This window comes from Cnephaeus nilssonii, assembly GCF_951640355.1.
Source record: "Cnephaeus nilssonii genome assembly, chromosome: 10".
NCBI classification, from domain to species: Eukaryota; Metazoa; Chordata; class Mammalia; order Chiroptera; family Vespertilionidae; genus Cnephaeus; species Cnephaeus nilssonii.
This window is the reverse complement of record NC_137081.1, coordinates 31,971,513-31,995,435: the sequence shown is the minus strand read 5'-3', so window position 1 is coordinate 31,995,435 and position 23,923 is coordinate 31,971,513. Positions and strand designations below refer to the sequence as shown.

Genomic DNA, 23,923 nt, shown 5'->3' with positions numbered 1-23,923 from the left:
TCGTGGTACAAACCACCAGACAACAGTGGGAAGGTCGGAGGGAAACCCAACCTCCAAGTTTTAAAAGAAACAAGGCTCCCTAGCATTAAATTAATTTCCTTGGTAATAATGCTTTTGACAATGAAACTGTCAAACTGACCTAACAATTTCTGGCTATTAATATGCAAGCCCCATACTTTCAGTCTGCTTAACCAAATAAAAAGAATCCTGGAGCCCAATAAGAATTCAACAGTATAATCTAAACCAGCAGTCACCAACCTTTTGGACCTTGCGGTGGTCCGCGGACCACTGTTTGGCGACCACTGATCTAAACAATCACCCTGCCTAATAAGGTTGAACTGTCATTTTTTAGGATCCATTGAACTTTTTCTGCTTCCCTTCACAGCAGGTGACAACACTAAGGGATGGCTTGCCTCCCGTTAAGTAGAGTGGGACACTGGGGAGCCTACTGATCTCTGTGGTTGTGTAAGACGACCGGTGCCCCAGCACAGAGGCTTGGGTGCATCAGATGGCTGTTGTGGCCACAAATGTGCTCTGTGAAACTGCACCCCCACTCTCCTTTCCTGGCCAGACCCGTCTACTTACGTGGCTGCTCTGCTGATGCCTCGCATGGGAGAGGTCTCTTCAGTGTGATCAGAGGTTTCATCCACAATGACTTCAATGTCATCATCCCTAGAAAGAAGGGCAAGAGGTCAAGTCTTTGATTCTGCTCAACAGGAGCTTTTTGTTTTTTAATATTTTTACTGACTTGAGAGAGAGAGAGAGAGAGAGAGAGAGAGAGAGAGAATAGAAACAGTAATGATGAGAGAGAATCATTGATCAGCTGCTTCCTGCATGCCCCCTACTGGGAATCGAGCCAGAAATCAGGGCATGTGCCCTGACCAAGAATCAAACTGTGATCTCCTGGTTCACGGGTTGACACTCAACCACTGAGCCACACTGGCTGGGCTCAACAGGATTTTTATGACGAGTCTGTTGTGCAAATGCCAACACCATTTCCCAGTAACATACCACCTATTTGACTTCACTACGACATCAATGTTTAAGGGTTCTCTGGAGAAAAAGGAGCTGTAATGCTCTGAACAATACTAAAGGAAACAGTCAACCTGTCCAAAACATATCCAGAATTCAGCTGATAACAACCTTAAAAGTGAGCTTTTGATCCTTTCAGATCCCACTTGGAAAGCAAATGATTTATTAGTCCAGAACCACATAACCAGCACATAACTTCTTTCCATCAGAAGTCTGGTGAGCAGCTGAAGGCCTCCTGCCCTCGAACAACTGGACCAAACTCACCAATAAATAGTTTCGAGACGGGGAAGGGACACAGATAGGGGCAGCTACAAAGTAAAGGGACCCATAAAAGGGCAATGAAATCAATAGTTGCCTTAACAACTGTTTAAAATATTACTTTAATAATATAAAAAACAGGAAAGTGATAGGAGAAACCAAGATGGCGGCATAGGTAAACACCTAAACTTGCTGCCTCGCACAACCACTTCAAAACTACAACTAAAAGACAAAATGGACATCATCCAGAACCACAAGAAGGCTGGCTGAGTGGAAATTCTACAACTAGAAGGAAAGAGAAAAGCACATTGAGACTCAGAGGAGCTGTGGAAGGCAGAGGTAGAGGCGTGCACGCGCAGAAAGGGCTGGCAACTGAGTACGCGGTTGTCTTTCTCAATTGGGAGGGAGACACAAGCTCCCGACGTCTCTGAACTCCAGTCCCGGGTGAGACTCTGGGGACCCAGACTCATACGGGGAGAAACTGGACTGTCTGGCATCAGGCGGAACTTGAGGGCGGCTTTCTATCAGAGATGCTTGCAGTGATTACCGAGGGACACTGAGACCTGGGGCCTCTTAGGGCAGGGCTGACAGGAAGCCATTGCTGTTTGCTCTGCCCTGAGACCCCGCCCCACCCAAGCTGTTCGCAGAGGCTTTTGCATATGAATGGCCTGGTCCTTTGAAATCTAAAATTACCTAACCAACTGCAGCTGGGTCAGAGAAACCCAGAACATCCAAAAGAAGGCCCAAGGCCCCACAGCAGCTTGCATTGCTTCACAGCTGGGCCTCATCTGGGCACCTGCAAACCCCAAACAAAGAAGAGGAACCTGCAGATCTCTGTAGTTCCTGCTGGGTGGCCTCAGGCAGAGGCTAAATTAGCACCTCTTTGGAGATCCAAGAGCCAGTGTACCCAGTGGTCAGAGTGGGACCATCCAGATTACAACTCCTCAGATCCATAAGGGACACACTCAGGGGGCAGACTCAGTGAGCACCAAAGCCCCACTGAAGCAAGTCTTGCCCCATAAGGGTGTCTCCAGCACAGAAGTTCTCCCATCGTAGACACAGCTGATTCTCATAGCCAATTGGCCTGGAAGTCAATTCCTCCCAGGTATACCAACAACAATCAAGGCTTAACTACAACAAGACTGTGCACACAGCCCACAAAGGGGTGCACCAAGAGTGTCCACCTCAGGTAACTGGGGAGGCTGATCCACTGGGCCCTATAGGACACCTAGCACACAAAACCATTCTATCAACACAGGGAAGCAGCCAAAATGCAGAGACAAAGAAACAGGTCACAAATAAAAGAAATGGAGGCTATAGAGTTCAAAACCACGGTTATAAGGTTTTTAAAGAATTTTCTAGAAACCACGGATAAATTGGGTGAGACCCTTGAGTATATAAAAAAGGACCAACTAGAAATTAAGCATACACTGACTGAAATAAAGAATAATATACAGAGATCCTACAGCAGACTAGAAGATCACAAGAATCAAGTCAAAGATTTGAAATACAAAGAAGCAAAAAACACCCAACCAGAAAAGCAAAAAGAAAAAAAGAATCCAAAAATATGAAGATAGTGTAAGGAGCCTCTGGGACAACTTCAAGCGTACCAACATCAGAATTATGGGGGTGCCAGAAGAAAAGAGAGAGCAAGATACTGAAAACCTATTTGAAGAAATAATGACCGAAAACTTCCCCCACCTGGTGAAAGAAATAGACTTACAAGTCCAGGAAGCGCAGAGAACCCCAAACAAAAGGAATCCAAAGAGGACCACACCAAGACACATCATAATTAAAATGCCAAGGGCAAAAGACAAGGAGAGAATCTTAAAAGCAGCAAGAAAAAAAGTTAGTTACCTACAAGGGAGTACCCATACGATTGTCAGCTGATTTCTCAACAGAAACTATGCAGGCCAGAAGGGAGTGGCAAGAAATATTCAAAGTGATGAATAGCAAGAACCTACAACCAGGATTACTCTACCCAGCAAAGCTATCATTCAGAATTGAAGGTCAAACAAAGAGCTTCACAGATAAGAAAAAGCTAAAGGAGTTCATTACCGCCAAACCAGTATTATATGAAATGCTGAAAGGTATTCTTTAAGAAGAGGAAGAAGAAAAAGGTAAAGATAAAAATTATGAACAACAAATACATATCTATAAACAAGTGAATATAAAAGTCAAGTGAATAAAAAATCTGATTAACAGAATAAACTGGTGAATATAATGGAATCAGGGGCACAGAAAGGGAGTGGACTGACAATCCTCAGGGGGGAAAGGGGTATGGGGGGTACAGGAAGAGACTGGACAAAAATCATACACCTATGGATGAGGACAGTGGGGTGGGGGGGTGGGAACCGGGTGGAGGGGAGCTATGGGGGGGAAAAAAGAGGAACAACTGTAATCATCTAAACAATGAAGATTTATTAAAAAACAAACAAAAAAACCCCCAACAAAGCAAAATCTAAACATAATTCATTTACATTCTGAGTATTTTATTTTTAAACTACTCAGTGCTCCTGCCCTGGCTGGGTGTCAGTTGGTTAGAGTGTCATCCGGTACACCAAAAGGTCCAGGTTCAATTCCTGATTTCTCTCTCACATGGATGTTCCCCCCGCCCTCCTCCCTTCTCTCAAATCAATCAAAACATTCTCAGGTGAGGATTAAAAAAAAAAAATTAAATCGTTGGTGCTCCTGACATTTGGAGAGTCCATTGCATTTCACACAAAGCCATCAAGTCATAGGAACACACTCCTTTGCTATTGCTATTGCTCATCCTACGGATGCAAGAGGGCCTCTGGAATCCACCGCCCTCCCCCCATTTTCCTGGTAGGGGAAAGTCAAGTTATTATTTTGGTCTTAATGACCTCCTACTGAGTTTCAATCTTCATGGAGAAGTAAAATAATAAAATGTAATAACCTAAGACTATATCAACTAATTTTTAGATTCATAAGAGCTTGAAAGCAAGATTTTTCCATGATTATCTGGATTAAGTATATACGTAAGGACCTGTTATCAAGCAAGTTAAACCAAGTCAAAGTAAACTTATTTTCCTTGGCTATTGCATCTAGGGTTCCGTGTAATTGAATCCAGTCTGGGCCAGGATGTACAGGGAAACAAAGGTAGGTCTGAAGAAAGAGAACAAGGCTGGGCTTTCTTTTCTTCTAGGTTGTGGTTCTGGAAGTCACTTGTGTTCATACAAGGGTGACAACAGACCAGCAGAGATGGCAACAGTAGTAAAAATGAGCTGAGATCATGTAAATGCTTTAAAGTAGAATTTTAAAGCCATAAAGGTACTCTGAACTCTACAAAGGCCCAGCGCCAGGAGAAAATACAAGCGTTTGGCAATTGGTTACCAAAACCCTTCAAAGATGTAAATGTCCTCCCTTTCCTCCAGAAATCCTCTCTTAGGGAAGCACAGAGACTAAGAACAGGCCTTGACAGACACCCCTGGGTTTGCAGCCCAGCTCAGCCCTTTTCTGGGTGGTCCTGGGCAGGATGCTCAACCTGTCTGAATCATGTCACACCTAGTCACCCATTTATGCTGGCAAATAGGAAGTGGACAATCAATGCTTTGGTGGACAAAAATAACAATTAATTTATTTACACTGCAGTTTTGTCAGGTTCATTTTCCACCTCTACAATTACAGAAGAAATGTCCATTCTGCATCTAAAGCAAAGGCTTGGTATAAGAACCTTCTTGTTTCCCTATAAAATAAGGCCTTTGTCTGCTAGGTGACTCCTAACTGAATTTCAAACCCCCCCCCCTCCATTTATATGAAAGCATAATTCTAATGCCATACTCCAGAATATAATTCAATAGGAAAAGAACATTCTGAACTAGAGACAAAAGGAATTCAGTCATGAAAGCTTCTGCTACCTCAAAACAAAGCTTTTGGGTCTCAGGGAAGATTCTCCACCCTGTCCCCAGATTAGGAAAAGCTCCAACTGATTCAATTCCTTTTGTTCCAACAGATCCTAATCTTCACTTATGCTTCAAACATCCACTTAAAGCCACAAACCAAGAGCAAAAGAACCCTGCCCAGCATAACACTGCCCCAACCAGGGTGAGAAAGTGGGTCAGTAGCAACAGGAAAACAGGGAGGTTGTCACGTGTTAGGGGTGTAGGTAGTTAGAATTCACAGCGTATGAGGAACAACTTTCTGGAAGGTAATGAGGGTTCTTTTCTCCCTTACATCTTTTACATTTCTTTCAGCAATCCATAAAATGGTTTTATAGAAATTAAAAATATACAGTAGTTCCTCGGGTTACGTCGGAGATCCGTTCCTGGGGCGCGACATCACGCGATTTTCGCCGTAAGTCAGAACCCACCTACATAAGCACCTACGTCACTCACATGGAGCACATACACAGCAGTAATGAAGTGAAACAGTAAAAAAAATTTAAAAGAAAGATAACAATTCCTGACCTTTACTTGTGGTAAATAAGTAATAAAAAACATAAAGCACATATGTACATATGTCAAAATGACAGAACTTTTTTTTTTTAATAAATAAATGGGAGATGGTGACGTAACCACAAAACGATGTACGTTGAGTCCGACGTAACCCAAGGACTTCCTGTATTTAAAAAGAGAGAATCCAGAGCATAGTTTTGATTGCATATCTGTACTTACTGTTCGACTGGTAGAGGTTCTTTCGCTGCTTCTGCGAGCTCTTTTTGCAGCCGGGCTTGCCGCCGCCTATTAAAAAAAAAAAAAAAAAAGAAAGCCCACTACTTATGTTTGCTTAAAAAGTGCATGGGGCTTTGGCTCTCAATAAACTAGCTCTAATAATATATCTAAATATTCAGTGCATTCAAAATAACAACTGCCCTGAGCAAAGATTCCAAGTCCCAAATCCATACTGGTGATATTGGTAAAGATGCTGTTATAAAGGATGTCAGAGCAAAGCCTGGAGGAAGGATTATGTTATTAGAAAAACCAGTGAACCAGTAAGGGAGAAGCCTGTTGGGACCCAGGGCCTCTCAGGACGGAAAGGTGTATACAGGGTTAGTCATGGCTGCAACTTAGTTTTCTACAGCGAACAGCCTCACACCAACATACTAAGAGCATGAGTAGTAATAGTTAAGCTTTACTTACAATTTACTTGTGCCTAGCTCAAGTTTTATTATTTTACAGTTTTTAACTTATTTAATCCTCGTAACAATGCTTTGAGGTTAAGTGCCATTATTCCCATTTTACAAATGAGATTAGGGCTGAACACAGAAGACTCGCCTGTGGCAAAATCTTAATGCTGTAAACAGTTGCATCCACTCTCAAAATCAATTTTGTTAATGTTTTCTGGTATTCCCCCACCCTGCGGTAGGAGCTGCCAGGTTTGTTTCCTTCTTTTCAAAGACCTAGGTTCCACTTCAGCAAAAAAGGAACCTACTAACTGTGGATACATCTCCTACCTTGAATCCTTTTCATTCTCTGCATTGAGGCGATTGGCTTCCTGCGCTTTCTCGGCCATCCACCTGGTGACCAGCTCCTGATTCTCCTCCGAAGTTTTCCTCAGTTTCTCCTCCAAGGCAGTAAAAGTGATCTGCAGGGCATCATATTCATCCTTCAGGGTCTGGTTGGCTCTCTCCAGGTCCTGCAGTTTACTGCGTAGTTCTTGGCACTCGGTCTCCAGATCAGAGATAGTCTGCAAGCATTCTGCAATTCTGAAAACAGGGAAGAAATGGCACTTCACAGGAGCCCCGCTGGGGGCCAGAGGACCTGGCCAGGTGCTGGAGCTGTCTGAGCTCGGGCACCAGCAGTGACCTCAGCCATCACACCAGGCACCATGCAGGAGACTTCATTGTTATTACACTTTACTTAGCAGAGCCCAGTCCCAATGGTTTACAGAACAAACCCATTAGGAGGAAGCATCTGGGGTCAAATTCATCCAGACAATGAATATTACAGCATTTTTTCAGAAAAGCAGGATCTGAAGGAAGAGGGAGCTTTTGGTGCTTAATTTGAGCAGTCAACAGGGGCTTAAGAGGCTGGAAATCCTGTGTATTCCATCAGCTCTATCATTCACTGACTGAGAATGCCTGAGGAAGTCCCCCATTTTTCTAAGCCTCTAGATATCCCTCTCTGCACCTTAAGGAAAAAGGCACAGATGACTCAGGCTTGAGTCTCTGTTTATCTTACCTGCCAGGCTTCTCTCCAATCAAGAATAATCCCGCCCACAAACTCATCCCTGCTCTCAAGGACCACACACTCTTTATCTTGGGCCATTTCCACCACAGAAGATATCGGCTCCCATGCCCAGCGGCCACGGGGAGAACTGTGAATGCCCCGAGGACATTTGCAAGGGCCAGGCACTTCCAGGAGTATGCTGGGAACCTGGAAGACTGAGGGCACTGTCCTGGCCTTTTCCACCCTTAGAGCAGGAAAAAAAGATCCCAAGCTATACATGCACAAAAATGAAACTCTTGCTGAGTTCAATGTGGCTACATTTGCCACTGATAACCACTGGCCCTGCTCACAAGAGTACAGTAGATAAACAGGGGCATGATCCCAGACCAATCCCGAAGTAGGTGTTGTCTCTACTCACTTTGCTTCATTCATCTGCATCTCCCTGTCCTTCTGCTGCATTTGGTTATTCAGGTCAATCACCAACTGAGCTAACTGAGGGGTAAAGAAGAATACTTTCATAAATAAGAGATTTTAGGGCCTCAGTTGAAAACTAAGTAACAGTGGGTTAAATTATTTTTAAGAAAGAAAAGGTGCCTGTGGGTTGAGCCAAGGCAGGAAGAAACGAGCTGGGTGGCGGAGAGGAGCCGAAGGGCCCGTAGGGATGCTCATGGGAATGGTGGGGGCTGGTCCCTGTTGAAGGCAGGCTCGGATGGGTGAAAGGAGCTCTAGGTGACTGCCAGGTTCCTGCTGAGGACTCTGTCTACGCCTGGACCCCAGCTATCTTTTCAGACTCTTCAGCTGATAAAATGATCAATTCAGCTGATTTGTAAATTTTATTGTACTTTTTCATAATGTGCCATCACAATACCATTGAGAGTTAACACAGCTCAGGATTTAATTCTAACGATTCTTTCTGAAATTTCAGGATTCACTCAAAAGCTTAAAAAATTATTTTCTTTATTGACATAACACTGGTTTATAACATTATAGAAGTTTTAGGTGTGCAACATTATGTATAGTTCGACCAAAAGTCTAATTTCCATCTGTCACCATATAAGTGACCCCTTTACCTGTTTCACCCTCACCTCCCTCCCTTTGTCTCTGGTAACCACCCATCTGTGCTATCTGCTTCTAAAAAGCTTTGGACCTTCAGTGGACCAAGCAGAAAACTTCTTTCCTTTAAAATTCCTCCACTTGTACCTCCCATGCCATCTTAGAGCATGACAACCGGGCAGTTATCCCAATGGCTTGCCCTCTTGCTGATGGAAACAAGGCCCTCACACCTTTCCCGTTGTTTCATTCCCACAGATAGAGCTGGTGATGCCACCTGAAGCCAGCCTGCCCATCCTCCCACTAAAAGTCCCACACAGAGCAGAAAACAGAAGAGGAGAGCAGCTATCTTTACCTCCCCACGTTTCTTGTGCAACTCAGTCAGTTCTTCCTGGTGTTTCATCCTCAGGTGGGCCATTTCCTGTAGCTGGCCATCATTCCATGCACCATCATGTCCGGGACTGAATTCCCAACCAGGCAGATGAAGAGAATGTGCAAAAAAGAGGGGGTAAAAAATAAGACCCCTTTCAATCAGGCAGTGGAACAATAACTCCAGAATTTCAAACATGAACATGAAAACAAAGCCAATAAAGCGGGCCAGTCTCTCCAGGCCAGTGTAGTTATACGCCACATAAACCTGATGGAGAAAGTAGGAGACCAACCACTACCCAAACCACCACGTGCTTTCAGGAACAAAAGGTAGGTTCCAGAATGAAGGTTAGATAACTATGGAAGAGACAAGCAGGCTGCTCACCAGGCAAGTATGTAAGCACCAACTCTGTGCCAGGCACTGCTCCTGCAGCTTGGGGAAAGCAGTGCACAGAGCTCTGCTCTCACGCAACTGACAAGAAGTTAAGATCAGACAGACAATAAATAAGTAATTACATAAAGGCAGGTGGTCAGTTGTATTGAGAAAAACTAAGTAGGGTAGAGAAGGGAACAGAGTGACAGGGGTCCTGTTCTATGCAGGGTGATTAAAGGCTTCTCTGAGAGGTCATCCAAGAATGGAGACTGGAAAGAGGTGAGGTACAAGCCTTGTGGTCCCTTCTAAGCAGAGGGAACAGCAAGCACTGGAAAGGCCTGGAGGAGGGACACAGACGGCTTCTCCAGGGATAATGTGACTACAGCAGTTGGGGAGGAGTGGGGAGGTCAGGCAGAGCCTCTAAGGCCGGAGGACTGTGGCTTTTACTGGGTGTGACTGGAAGCCATTGGAGGGTTTTGAGCAGAGAAGAGACTTCCGTTTTAAAAGGATCACTATTGTTGTTGGGTGGAGAGCAGGCTGCAGGGGACAAGGGTAAAAACAGAGCGACCAGTTAGAGCTATTATACAGCCTACAGTCTGGGTTTAAGATAGTGCAGCTCAGATGAAGGTGGTAGCAGTGAGGGGGTGAGATTTGATCAGATCCCAGCTAGATCCATTCTGAAGACAGATGACAGTATGTGCCCTTAAAATGGATGTGGGTTATCAGAGATAGGAATAAAGAATGACTCACAGGATTTTGGACTGAGCAACTGATAAAATGTAGGCGTTACCTACTAAGATGGGAGGGACAATGGAAGGAGCAGGTTTGGGGGAGGGCTGAGGAGTTCAGTGGGGCCCTAGCCGGCTTGGCTCAGTGGATAGAGCGTCAGTCTGCAGACTGAAGGGTCCCAGGTTTAATTCCGGCCAAGGGCACATGTCTGGGTTGCGGGCTCAATCCCCAGTAGGGGGTGTGCAGGAGGCAGCCAATCAATGATTCTCTCTCATCATTGATGTTTCTATCTCTCTCTCTTTCTCTCTGAAATCAATGAAGAAATATATATATATATAAAGAGTTCAGTGGGGATAACCAAGTAGGTATATCCACCAACCAAGTGAAAAATGGAAGTCTGAACTTCAAAGTAAAGAGGTCCTAGCTGGAGGCTGACATGTAGCAAGTGAGTTCAGATTGCCTCAAGGACCAATGCAGTTTTGGGAACTCAGCAGGTGTTTGCACACTATCTCAGGAACAGCAGCAGGCAAGGGGTCTCAGCTGGAACTACAGATGTGAATTATCAGACCATCACCCAGGGAACGCCCAGGGAACGTACATGGATGGAGAAAAGGAAGAAAGCTGGGATGCCACCACCTGAAAGGAGGGGAGAACTGCCTCCTCCACCTCTGATAAAGAAATATGAGGGAAAAGTGGTGGTGGTGGTGGTGGGGGCGGGGCGGGGGGAAAGCACGATGCTCCCTCCGATTCCAGCCTCCATCTCTAAAGTTTTATCACAAGTTCAAGCACACGTTGCCTCAACTTCTGAGGCGAACTAGTGCTTTGCCAATCTTATAAGAAATCAGCAACAGACCTGGATGATTAACTGCATGTGGATTAGAAATTATTTTTATCAAATCTCCTTATTTTAATGCAGAGCAATGGGGAATGTGCAAAATGTAAAAGCCCTCTTTAAAGGAGTTGGCATTCTAAAGAAGAGCTTGAGACTAGGGCAAGGATACAGGTCACTCATGCCACTTCAAAGCCTCTACTACTTCCAATTTTATTAAAAATAAAAGTCAAACTTCTAACAATAGTCCATCAACAGTGCTTCACTAGGTAGGTAAGAGTCACCTAAAAGGCATGTTAAACACTCCCGGGCCCCACCCCAGATTGATACAGGTCTGAGATAGAGCTGATAATCTGCACATCCACCGGGCTCTCTAGGTTGTGATCCAGCTGATTCGCAAGGACTCTGAGTAGCCATGGATTAACACAGTGGTTCTCAAAAGTTAGAGGTAATCGGGATCACCTAAAGGGTTTCTTAAACAGATTAATGGGGCCCCACTCTCAGAGTTTCTGAAAGAATAGGTTTGGGGAAGGGCCCAAGGCTTTCCATTTCTAACAATTTTCCAGATGCTGCTGTTCAGGAAGCATACTTGGAAAATTACTGGAATCCACGATTTCCAGGCTTAAGAGTTTAATTTTAATCTATTTAGTAAGCAAGGGGATTAAAACACTTAAGAGGGAAGTCAGATAATTTATAGTATTTTTTAATTTTATTAAATTTATTGGAGTGACACTGGCTAATAAAATTATATGTTTCAATTGTACAATTCTATTAAGATTAACTAGGACAAGATGCACAGGACTTAAGGAGACAGGAGGGAGAAAGGGAACTTAAAAAACAAAAGGCCCAAAATGGGGTCACTTGTGCTAAAAGCCCATAATCCCAAACCTACATTTAATATCTGATCTAACAGCAGTTTCAATCTCTCTCATATTAGTCAGCCAGTTTAAAAGTTCCTGGTCAACACCTAGAGGTGATCTGCCAGGTGGACCCTTTCCATTTCCTCCCTCCTCCAAGAAAGAGGTATCTGCATAATCAAAGCCCTGGGGATAACAATTCTTTCTTTTCTTTTGTTAGGAATCCCTTGCCCCACCTTTCTTTCTATAAAAACCTCCTATTTTATACAACTTCCAATTGCTAGATGGTATGCTGCAAGATTCACAAATTACTTAATAAATCCCATTAGATCTCCAAATTTACTGTTGAATTTTTTAAAAAAACATAACCAACCAGGTAGCCATATTCTGTGCATAACTCATCACACTAGCAAACATCCCTTGAACTGGTCACCCCCATTAGACCCACTTCCTTAAAAACAAGGGCACTGGCTTATATCCCCAATACCTGGCCCACACCACAGTCACACAATGTCTGAGTGGAGAAGGTGCCACAGGGCAGGAATGAAAGGGCAGGTAACAAATGAAGGGGAGAGGGGCATTATAGCAAAAAAAAAATAAACAAAATAAACTGAGGGACAGATGCACTAGGGACTGTGGGAGGAACCAACAGGCCCAGGGAACTGACTATATGTGGAGGGGCAGGTCAGTGAAGGAAAAAGGAACCATAGATGACTCATGGAAAATAAAGAACAAGGCAGTCAGGAGAGGCCTGATTATGGACACACATTTGTGGGGAAGGAAAGACTCTCAATCAAATTACCACCCCTGTGATATTCAGCCAAAATAATTGTTTTACATTTACTTATAGTACCTTTCCAAGCAAATGAGTCTGTCAGAAAAAAAACCAACACAGAAATATAGTCACTAAGAGTCTAGCCTGGTAGAAATAAAATGCTTTAAGTTTTCAATGGATTGATTTTAGATGAAAAGGTGAAATGGTATTCTCCATACCCGAAACTGACCAGAAGACTGACCCGAGTATTTTCAATGCTACAGAAGACCCCCGACAGGGTCCAGCCAGGCACACTCTGCTGGACTGTTGTTAGCAGGGATGGAACCTGGGCCAGTCCATTTGTTCATCTTTCCCATCTGGCCAGATGAGGAAACATGCATGGCAGTTACACAGCCCACTCAGCTATAGTAGTAAAGATACTAAGCTACACCTAGCATTTCTGGGAGTTTTAAAAACCCCAAATTACCATTAACCTTGTTCTTAAAACTGCCGTTAACTAAGATGCAAATAAGAATGAAATTTTAGAGCAATAATGGCTACCATTCTCATACAAACCATCAAATTTAATATGGCAACATGAGCATATGGAAAAAGACAGTAAGACTGTAGAATGATTCCAATTACCCTGCTTTGATGAAGAATGGCTTTCAGGTTTTTGGACCATCACCCTCAAAATGAAATATAGTTTACATAAATGACCCAAGTAAACACATCAGACCCTCATCATGAACTCATATGTGCATATTTAACAAGACAATACTCACCCTTCCTATAGAAATGCAGACCTTTCCCCCTAATCTTTCTTAAAAAAAAAAAAAGAAAAGAAAAGGCTTGTTGCAACTTGTTAGTTTAATTTCACAATCTACTAAAAAACACTGATCTAAAAGGATCAAATAGACCTGTGTTGTAGAAAAAGCAAGTTATGGCAATCTGTATTAAACAAGATCTATGTAAATCTGCTCAGGAATGCTTACTTGTCTGATTATTTAGAAAATGTGAACCCTGACTGGCTGGAGAAGGAACTGGCCTAGTTACCCGCCTTAAGCAATTTCTCTAGCTAACATCTTACTAATAACCCTTCAAGGTGGGTAGGTGTGAGAACCTCTAAAATATTTTAGTTATCTGGCTTCAGAATCTTATCTAAAAAGAGCTGACAAAAACTAGAGCGCAGAAACAGTGCTTGGTTTGCTTCTAAATTAGCAAAATGAACTGAGACTAGTTTCAATTCATGAGAAGGTACAAATTATACAGGATAGTTTCAAAATACCTTATCTCATGCCTGTTGGGTATGTCCGGCTTTTCTGCTTGTAGCTTCTGGGCAAGAACTGAATGAAGATCTGACTTTTCCAGCAACTTGTTATCTATCCCCCCAAAAGAGAGAAAATCAAGTTATTTATTATAACCTACATACGTGTGTTTACTACTTAATGTCATATAAAGACTTGGACCACACATACAAAAAAGACTTGGGCCAAAATAAATGTTTCACTTTTATTATTAATTATCAAAGTACTAGTTACTGTACTTTGTCACCAATTATAGCAATTACCCAAAATTTAGAAACATACACTCCTTAGATGTTGTTTGGCCTAAGCAAGGGCAACCCAGTCAAAGGGACCTATGTTCTCCCTATTAAAGACAATGGAAAATGCTTTCTACTCCCACAGTTACCTATTTCTACCCTGGGAGTAAAAACTAAGAAGTCAAAGATCATTTTGAGATTCCTTGCTCAGGAAACTGGGTGGAAGATGCTATTGTATCAGAGAACACATGAGTGGACAGCTTAAGGGAGAAAATGAGTTCCCTTTCTGAACTTAACAAATGTGACAAGCAACACAGTGCAGGAATTCAAAAGAAAGGTTGGAGCTAGAAACCACTTGTAGTTAGTAATGACAGGCACATGGGGCAAGATCAGATTTGGGCGGGGGGGGGGGGGGGGGTTATTTAACCAGAACAAGAGTGTGACCAGGGGGAATTTGTAGAATAGCTACATTTGATGGGGGTTGTTGCATATCCTAAAAGTCTAAGATTATAACTGCTTAAGAACAAAATTTTGATAGGGTTTATGCTAGTGACCATTCCTGTTAAAAGAGCTTCTTTATTTTCTTAAAGGCTCTTGAGCCCTTGAGTTCAGCCCTGGCCAGTGTGGCTCGGTTGGTTGGAGCATCGAACCCTGCACCTGAAAGGTTTCAGGTCCGATTCCTGGTCAGGGCACATACCTAGGTTGTGGGTTCCATCCCTGGGATGCATATGATTGATGTTTCTCTCTCTCTCTTCCTTCCTTTCACTCCAAAATCAATAAGCATATCCTCCAATGAGGATAAATAAATAAATAAGAGTCTTGAGTTCTATTTCTCCTTGATATCTGAAAATGGAATTACTAGCAGTAAAAGAAACACTCTTCATCTACATTAATTTAATGAACTAGTCAGCAGAACAGGGAAGTGGTTCCAACTTTGGATATTCACCAGTGTCAAAGGGCTCTAATAAGATCTTCCGAATGTTACCGCAGAGCTGGGTGCCCTGTGATAATATTAAGTCTTTCAAAGGACATGAGGTATTGAGGAGGCATCCTTCCTAAAGTCCCTCTCACTAAAGAGAAGGAAGGCCCAGCCCAGCCTGCATGGCTCAGTGGTTGAGCATCAACCTATGAACCAGGAGGTCACTGTTTGATTCCTGGTCAGGGCACATGCCCAGGTTGTGGACTTGATCTCCAGTGTAGGGCCTGCAGGAGGCAGCCAATCAATGACTTTCTCTCATCACTGATATTCCTCTCTGAAATCAATAAAAAACCCCACACCAATTATTTAAAAAATAAAAAGAGAGAGAAGGATGAAGATGCCCACAGCCTCTTTTCATCTCTCTCTTCAGGCTCAGAGGGAGGAACTGAACATGAGATTCTGGGCTGATGGAAAGTCAGAACTTGACTGGGAAGACTGGAATGAGGAGTGGGGCCGTTTCAAGGTCAAACTAGAAGTGATCTCCCCAATGTCAAACCCCAGCATAAAGAAAGGTGGTCTTGCTCTCCTACCCCCTTCTAGCCCCTAAGATATTCTCTACCCACTACAGCTCATTAACCCTTTGCACTCGCTTGCTTTTTCTCGATTCCTTTATTCTACTCGGGATTTAATTTTTTAAATACCCCAGATTTTACAAAGCGCGGCAGTAGAATAAAAACTGGAGTTTCTTTTCATACAAACTTATTTATTTGGATTTTTTTATATTTCAAATTATTGATACATTCAAAGAGTATAAAAAGAGCTACTACTGATGCTAACCGTGTCGAGTCACACTCGACATCCGAGTGCAAAAGGTTAAAGGATATGTTCCCTCCCCAGGACTGATCTCTCCTGACTTTTCTACATCCTCACACCCCATCAAGATACCCATTTTTAGAGACCAGAAAAACATTCAAACTGTCCCAATGCGATCACAAGCATCTTTCATTTATAGACTATTATGGAATGGCTTCCACAGCACTTATATGCACAGCCTTGTTTTTATGAAGCAGGCAGAGCAAGCGTCACCCCCATTTTATAGATGCAGCAAACCAGACTCAGAAAGGCAAGTGTAAAAAATGGTTAGTGAGGCGTGGAGTCTGATCTCCAACCCAATTTGACTTACAATGTGCATTAGCTTTTAAAGAACAGGCATTCAATAAATACCTGATGACCTGAATTTACTAACCTGCTAAGGAATCACATTTGAATAATGTGCCTCTGGCTTTTTGAAATGATACTGGTCTGCCAGGGCCTTTGAGTACAAGCCATAACAGGGGTCCACCATCTCCCTTTCTTTCCCATCTAAGGGCCATTTCTTGGGGGGACTAAGGGAGAAAAGCAAATCCAAGTTAGGAGCCATCAAGTCTACATTCAATTCTAGGCTGCCACCGTTAATCTGCTGTACCTTTCCAGACAGATTAGTTAACCTCTCTCCTGCCTCGTGTAAAATGGACAACAGGACCTGCTTCGTAGGATTTTTCAGGAAGATTAAGTGAAACAATACATGCCAAATGTTGACTACAGTACTTAAACTTGTCGGCACATTGGTCCCCAGTGCAATCAGAACTCAACACAGGTCAACTATTAGTACTATAAATCTCAACAATCAATATAAATGGAGAGACTTGTCAGGCTTACTTCAAGGGGTAGATGAAACCACAGGACTGAACACTGCCATTTCTTAGCCGAAATGTGTCATCAGTTATGGTAAAATTGAAGAAGTGGGGAGCTAGGAAGTGCTCATTAGAACGCATCTAAGGGTAAATTTTTCTACTCATATTGCACCGGTGGTGGAAGGAAACTACCTTTCTTATATTGAAGTTTTCAGTAATGGTAAAAACTATGTTGCCCCAACTTTAAAGTATATTAAGACTCAAAATGTTCAATCGTCAAAGAATACCAAGTTGGAATAAGGACAGAGGTCTAAAGGAGGAAAGGCCAAACATTTCATGACACTCGGAAGATGTTAATTGCGCGAGTTAATGCTTAAAGTCAAGTGCCCGTTTCAAAAACACGGATGCCCGAGAAACAGGACGTTTCTGGGGCAAGCACTGTGTGAGCTGCGGGGATTTACAAACGCAAGCGTGCACGGTGCCTGCCTACGAAGAGCGCACGATTTAGTAAAGGAAACCCTCCACAGTCACACCCAAGGGTAAAATGAAAGAGACGGTCTTAAAAAAAAAAAAAAAAAAGGTCTTGGGGGTCCGAGGCACGGGCAGCGCCGGGAGCTCGGCCTACGTTCCCCGCCGGCGCCCCACGTGCCTCTGCAGGCCCGTCGGTCCGCCCGCTTCCGGGGCCTGCCCGCCCGCCCGCCGCTCACACTGCAGGATGATCTCCTCGAACGCCTGCCTCTGCAGCCGGTCCCGGCGCCTCAGTTCCTCCGAGATGTGGCGCTTCCAGCGGGGGAAGTCGGCCGCGCGGAGACCCGACGACATGGTGCACGCGGCCCGGGCGCCTCAGCGCTGCCGATCCGAGCGGGGACTGGCGGCCGCGGCCCGCAGCATGAGGCGACCGGCGGGCGCGGGAAGGCGGGCAGCCCCACGCTCACCTCCACCAGCAGGCCGCCCCCGGCGCCATCCGGGATGGTCTTCCGGCTCCTGTCGGAAATAGTTTGGGCCAGGACCGGAAGACCCGCCCCCTCGCCGACGTCTTACGCCACACGCACGCACGTGGTCTGCGCCGACGCAGTTGCGCTCGTCAATGACACCCTCCCGTGGCCGGAAGCACTGCGGGGAGAGAGGCGGCCGCTGGGAGGCGTTGGGGCTTCGTGGTGGCTCAGCCCTGGCTGGAAAGGAGACCGGAAAGAGGCTGCATCCGCTCGCCTGCCTACGTTTCCTCTGCTTCTTTACTCCGTTTTATATTTTACTTCTTGGCCTGCCTCCCTTTTCTTCATCTCCTTAGTTTACAAGCAGAAGTGGGGTCCGCATAGGAGCTGTGAAACTGTGGATGAATGACAATCTCCCTAAGCCTCGAATCTGTAAAATGGGGATTGTAATGATACCTACCTCACAGGGTTGTCTTGAGGCTTAAAAGGAAGAACCTATATAATGCAGTTAGCACTGTGGCCGGCCCATGGTAAGCCTAACTTTCCCTAGACATCCAGCCATTCCAAGGCCTGCCCAAAGTCTGACTGCTTTAGAGAGAGCATCCTCCTGACCTTGTAAATAGGTTTACAAGGAAGAAAAATGCAAAGAATAGTTAAAGGTGTGAATAGATCGGCTATGTTAATCATTAGAAACCTAGAAATAATGGCCTAACTGTGAATGGGTCCTTGGTTTGGAAGGTAAACTGAGACAGATAGGTAAACGTCCAAGCAGTGTACAGCCATCAGTAAGTGGTAAAGTCCTATCTTCCCTACCAAGGGCACTTAAGAGTAAGTGATTTACACTTCTCCCCAAGCAGAGGGTAAATAGCTTAAATACTCTACTTGAGGAAATAGGTAGCAGAAATCCAATTAATGCCATTTGCCAACCACACCCAAGGACAGATGAAATTAAGGGAATAAATCTCATTTTGGCACATCAGCATAAAACTGATGAATATTCTATTTCGATCCTTTTTAAGACCTCCCCCAAAGCCCAGTCTTTAAATTCCTCCTGGGAGCAGTGTAAGGCCTTTCCTTCCCCTTTTCTCCCCCCACCAGCATGCATCCCCATGAGAGTTGCAGCGGCAGCTCCGCCTGGGCTAACTTCCTAAACCGGTCTTCAAGGCCCCCTCGTCTCTGACTTCTCAGTGAGCCAAACCAGCCTCACCTAGGCTCTCTCCCATTGCTTCTTCTGTCCTAAGTCCCTCCTTGTTTCACTCTCCCCAGCTTTAATTTTTTGTTGTTGTTGTTGTTAATCCTCACCTTAGGATATTTTTTCCATTGATTTTTTTAGAGAGAGTGGAAAGGAGGGAAGGACAGAGAGAGAAACATCGATATAAGAAGGGCAAATTGATTGGTTGCCTCCAGCACGCACCCTGACTGGTGCCAGAGATCAAACCTGCAACCCAGTTACATGCCCTTGACCAGGAATCAAACCTGAGACCCTTCGGTGGGCAGGCTGACACTCTAACCACCTAGCCACATTGACTGGGGCCCTGTCCCGAGGTTTAATAAACGTGCTCTCAAAATCATCTGTACTCATGTTGTAAAATCTTTCCTGCATGAAGTTAAGAACCCCCACATTACAGGCCGGCCCAAGGCAGACCCGCTCCGGGCCTGGTCCCTTTCTGGTAATAAAGATATAAACAGGACTTTGAAAGAGAAAAAGGACTGTTTGCTAGATGTTGAAAGGGGAGGTGGGAGACACAGACTCAGGAGGAGATGGCATCAACTCCGTAGAATAGAAAACCTTGGTCTGAAATCAAATCATCTGAACTTCACCTGCCTTTCACAAGTTGGTGAATTTAGTACATGAAAATGGAACTGGACAAAGTAAGGGACCAGAGGAGAGGAAAGGAATATCAGAAACTGGCTTCTCTTCCAGTGTGTCTCAGTCCAGAGAAAGATCCTTCAGCAACAGATAAGGAAACCTTTCCTCTTCTATGGAGCACAGGACTAGGACAGTCATGCTTCTAGAGTTGTCACAAAAGATATTTTGTTGCCAGCCAGTGCTGAGTGTTCTGAACTTGAAGAAAGGACCCATGGAGATCAGAAACAGAAGGGACTTCCTCACACACTGAAGAAAATTAAGAATCAGGTTCTGAAAGTCTCCAAGAATGCCTTCAAATGTAACAGCCATACCAACCTCAAAAGATCATAACATCACATAGCATCAAATCTTGACAGTTGAATATACTAATTTTCCAGACAATGTTATAAAGAAAATATGTTAACAAATTTGCAGAACCAGCAATTCCACTTGTAGAAATTGATGCCAAGAAATATTTGGACTAATGTCCATATATAGAGAACCTTGGAAGAAATGGAGATGCTGAAAATAATCTATATTTCCAACAATAAGAGGTAAATGACAATTATATATTGTTTAAAATGTTTATAATAAAAGCAGTAGGTGGTATAAATCCAATTTATGTAAAATAAATGTGTCCCTGGCTCCTCATCGGCAACATTTTTTGAATGAATAGAGAATATAATTTCTAAACCAAGCCAATGACAGTTGGGAGTGGGCAAAGGTACCCTGTGCCCTTGCCTCTGCAGGGGACACTCTCTGTTATGTAGAGTATGTCTGGAGCTCCCCACAGGGCAGGCTGAGATAAGATTTCTCCTAAAACTACAGTTCTGCCTAACTTCCTCCCCTGGCTTAGCCTGATGCCCAGATTGAGAGTATTTCTCCAACAAATCTCTTGTACAAGAACCCCAGTTTCAGGCTCTGCTTTTAGGGAACCCAGCCTAAGGCATCCCTAGGCCAGAGCTTACCTGATTTGCCCAAAACCCAGAAGCCATTGTGACTAAAGCATGCCTGCCAGGAAGTGTTCACCTATGGATTGATTTGCATATAATTCTGTTTAAGACATTAGGGAGCTAGAGTCAGCAGCCACAGCATCTTCTGGGGCACCATTGTAAGGGCTGGTAATGCCACATGTTGACTTCTTGATCCACCGGCCATTTCACCACAAAAGGGTTGAAAGGCTACCTTCTCAGACAGAACTTTCTGTCTTTAGTAGGAAGTCCATTCGCATCTTTCCTGGAAAATTACTGACTCCATCTGCTACGGCCTATATTGTGTCATGCCCCTTCCCCTGCCCCCACTGTCAAATCCATGTGTTGAATCCCTAAACCCCAATGTGACTGTATTTAGAAATAGGGCTTTTAGGAGATAAAGTTCAATGAGGTCATAAGGGTGGGGCCCTAATCCGATAGGATGCGTGGTATTCCTTCCTAAGAGGAGTGAGAGAGACCCTGTTTCCCTGCCCTGTGATGACACCGGAGGAAATGGTCATCTGTGAACCAGGAAGTGGGCCCTCACCAGAAACTGAGCTCTGAGCAGACAGACCATCAAGACCACAAAACCATCCAAACTACAAAAGTCAGTTTAGAAAGTTTTGCAGTTAGGTTTGTGAAGATGGTGTTTCTGATCCCATGGGGGAAACAGTTCCCGAAATGCCCCGCTCAGCTCCAGTGAGCCAAGTCAGCATGTCCTTGGGCAGTGCTAAAGGCCTGGAAAACCAGGGGCAAATCAGGATTCAACTTATTTTTCTATTTCATATCTAACCGTAAGATTGAAGCATTGTAAAAGGTCTGAAAATAGAGACTGAGGGAGACTTTTCTTAGAGTTTTAATAATTTTCTTTGCAGAAGAATACATAAGTAATTTTCTTTTATATGTAAATTAATTCCAAGAAGTAATTTTTTTGTTCATTTTTAATGTAAAATGCTTAAACCTCCTTCAAATATCCTGGCAATGTAACCAAACTCTTTTTTTTTTTAATTTTGTTTTTGTTAATCCTCACCTGAGGATATTATTTTTCCCACTGATTTTTAGATAGAGTGGAAGGAAGTGGGGAGGGCAACCGAGAGAGAGCGAGGAGAGAAATATCAGTATGAGAGAGACACATCAATTGGTTGCCTCCTGCATGAGCCCCAACAGTGGCTGAGGATCAAACCTGCAACCCAGTCATGTACCTTTGACTGGGAATTGAACCCTCGACCCTTTGGTGTGTGGGCCGACGCTCTAACCACTAGCAACACCAGCCAGGGCTGTAACCAAACTCGTAACATGCTGTTAGAAAGAATAGCTTTGGAGGTTGGAGGCACGGTTAGGAGACATGGTTCTCTGCCTTTCTTGTGTGACTTTTGCCAAGTGCCCCATCCTCCCTGAACCTTAGTTTCTTCCTCTATAAAATGCACTTAAGACCCAGCCTATGGAGTAGTGAGGACTGAGTACAGAACACATATGACAATGACCTTTCATTTGGCACAAAGACATTCAGTATTAGTCCTTCTCTGAGCAATCCCTGAGATAGGTAACCTGCTGGATTTTCAAGAATTTACCTTGTTTGTGATTAATTGTCATGATCAAGTCAAGACAAGTTGAAAAGCTCAAAGAACATTACTTAATGTTAGATATATACCTGCCGCCCGGCCATTGCTGAAGAGGTTGCCTGGGCCGGCAGTCTGCTCACAGGTAAGGGGATGGGCAGGTACATATAAGAGAGAAGGAACACCTCCAGGAAATATGGACTAGTTAGTCCCCAGCTAGCTACATCAGCATCACCTGCATAGTTCTTTAACATGCTTGTTCCAAGTTTCACCCCACCCCACCCTCAGAACTACTGAATCAGAAACTCTGTGGGTGGCCCCAGAACCTGCATTGCCAAGGGGACCCCTTGGGTGATTCTGTGGATACCCAACTTTGAGAAGCATAGGTCTAGATCTTGTTCAGATTTTGTAGTCACTAACAGGCTACTAGACTTTGTACCTAAGTTTTAAGTAAATGTTTTGAACGGCTTGCTTGAAACAGCTTGCAGTTCAAATTTATTTCCCATAACAAGCAGAATTCGTAGGCTATTTATTGGCAGAAAAAATGGAAGCTTATTATGTATCATCTAGGATTAGTAATTATATTATGTAAAATATTCCTCAAGTCACATATTATCACCTACTCATGTCCAATTAGGGTGATTTAAGATGAACAATTAGAAACTCTTTGTACATGTATTCACTGAAGGTCAGTTCAGTAGATTAGGAAAGACCCACAGTGGTAGTTAGATTCTGAGCATAATCAAGGCTGTTGCATTATGAGATCTGATTTTTGCTTTGCTGCTTAGGGGTCTGATGCTAAGATGCACATTCAATTAAATATAACAAATGCCTTTTGCAATGAACAGAGAGCAAAGGTTCACTTACATTTAGCATTCTGGCTTCATTAAAAATCTGTATTCCAGCACACAGAACACACTGTGAAGAAGAAATCACAGAATGACATAAAACAGTCCCTCTGTCTTGGGAGTCTATATTTAGAATAATTTCTTTTTTTTTTTAGAATAATTTCTTAACATTTCTGCACCACTAGGGCTATGCAAAAGATTTTCCTTCTCATCATGCTACATGATGAACCAGAACCAAAAATTTAACACGGCTAGTTTTAATATTTTTTGTTAACACCATATTGTCGAATGATATGATGCCAACATCGAGAGAATGGGTAAGAAACCTGTTATCCATATGCTGCAGGATGAACAGTAATTTCCTGAGTGCAACAAGGAAAGAGTGAGCCTCAAAAACTCTGAAATGTATGAAATGCAGTATCTCAGGGTGGTTCTCATGGGTCTTCAAAGGTAGGACTCCCAGAGCCCTATCATCCTGAGAAAGGCTTGTTCAAGAAGCTTCAGGGTACAAACAGTGAGTGCCACTGCATATTAATCATGGTTTTCACTCTTCGGTTGTTACCTCCAAGTGTACATGCATTGTGACTTTCTTGCAGATGATAGAGAAGGTAAGTGGCCTCAACTCACCAGTGGTGAAGTTGGCATTTGAACCCAGCTCTGACCCCAAGTCATTTCCCCACTCCATCTATCACACCACTTTGCCTCCTCTGGGTATGAATCGTGTGGCCAGCCTTCGAACAGCATTCTCCCAAATGTAATGCACTGACCTCCAGGAGAATGAGCTGGAATGCTTGTTGAAATTCAGATTCCTGGGCCCCACCCAGACCAAGGGAATCCTCCACCCTGGTGGGCCTGGGCACCTGCACTCCCACAAGTTCTCCAGGGGATGCTCATACACGGCAAAGTCTGAGTGTTGCTCTTTTAAAGGGATCCAGAAGAAGCACGAGATACAGCAGCTGCCCTTCATGCCTTTACAAACCAGTTGCAGAGAGCAGGCCCCCAGGAAGCCAAAGCAAAAACGTCCATTTACTTTTGCATGGTGTGCAGCGAAGGGCAAACCCCAGTCTGGCTTCCACCTGGTGCTCAGTGTACTTTCAAGCCATCTTGCTTTGTGGTATTTATTCGAGGAATCAAAGCCTCGTATTAACATAAGAGAAACATAATTAGAGAAAAATCTGTTATAAAAACCATTTGCTTTCTAAGCCAAGTGTAAATTACCCTGGAGTAAGTCATGCCAGGGATCCCACTTC

The 23,923-nt window shown here is 43.9% G+C and overlaps 1 protein-coding gene across 2 annotated transcripts in view; it reads right to left on the bottom strand.

The window, feature by feature from the left end:
* The window catches only part of ATG16L1 (autophagy related 16 like 1), a 36,205-nt gene extending 18,716 nt beyond the window's left edge, over nucleotides 1-17,489 (bottom strand). For both annotated transcript variants that reach the window (XM_079781747.1, XM_079781748.1), the window contains exons 1-7: nucleotides 17,222-17,489; nucleotides 13,668-13,761; nucleotides 8,824-8,929; nucleotides 7,837-7,910; nucleotides 6,704-6,955; nucleotides 5,925-5,990; nucleotides 586-672 (exon numbers count right to left, since the gene is read on the bottom strand). In XM_079781747.1, coding sequence (XP_079637873.1) covers nucleotides 586-672; nucleotides 5,925-5,990; nucleotides 6,704-6,955; nucleotides 7,837-7,910; nucleotides 8,824-8,929; nucleotides 13,668-13,761; nucleotides 17,222-17,336 — 794 coding nt within the window. In that variant the 5' untranslated portion in view covers nucleotides 17,337-17,489. The remainder of the gene's footprint in view (nucleotides 1-585; nucleotides 673-5,924; nucleotides 5,991-6,703; nucleotides 6,956-7,836; nucleotides 7,911-8,823; nucleotides 8,930-13,667; nucleotides 13,762-17,221) is intronic.
* Nucleotides 17,490-23,923: the final 6,434 nt, after the last annotated feature.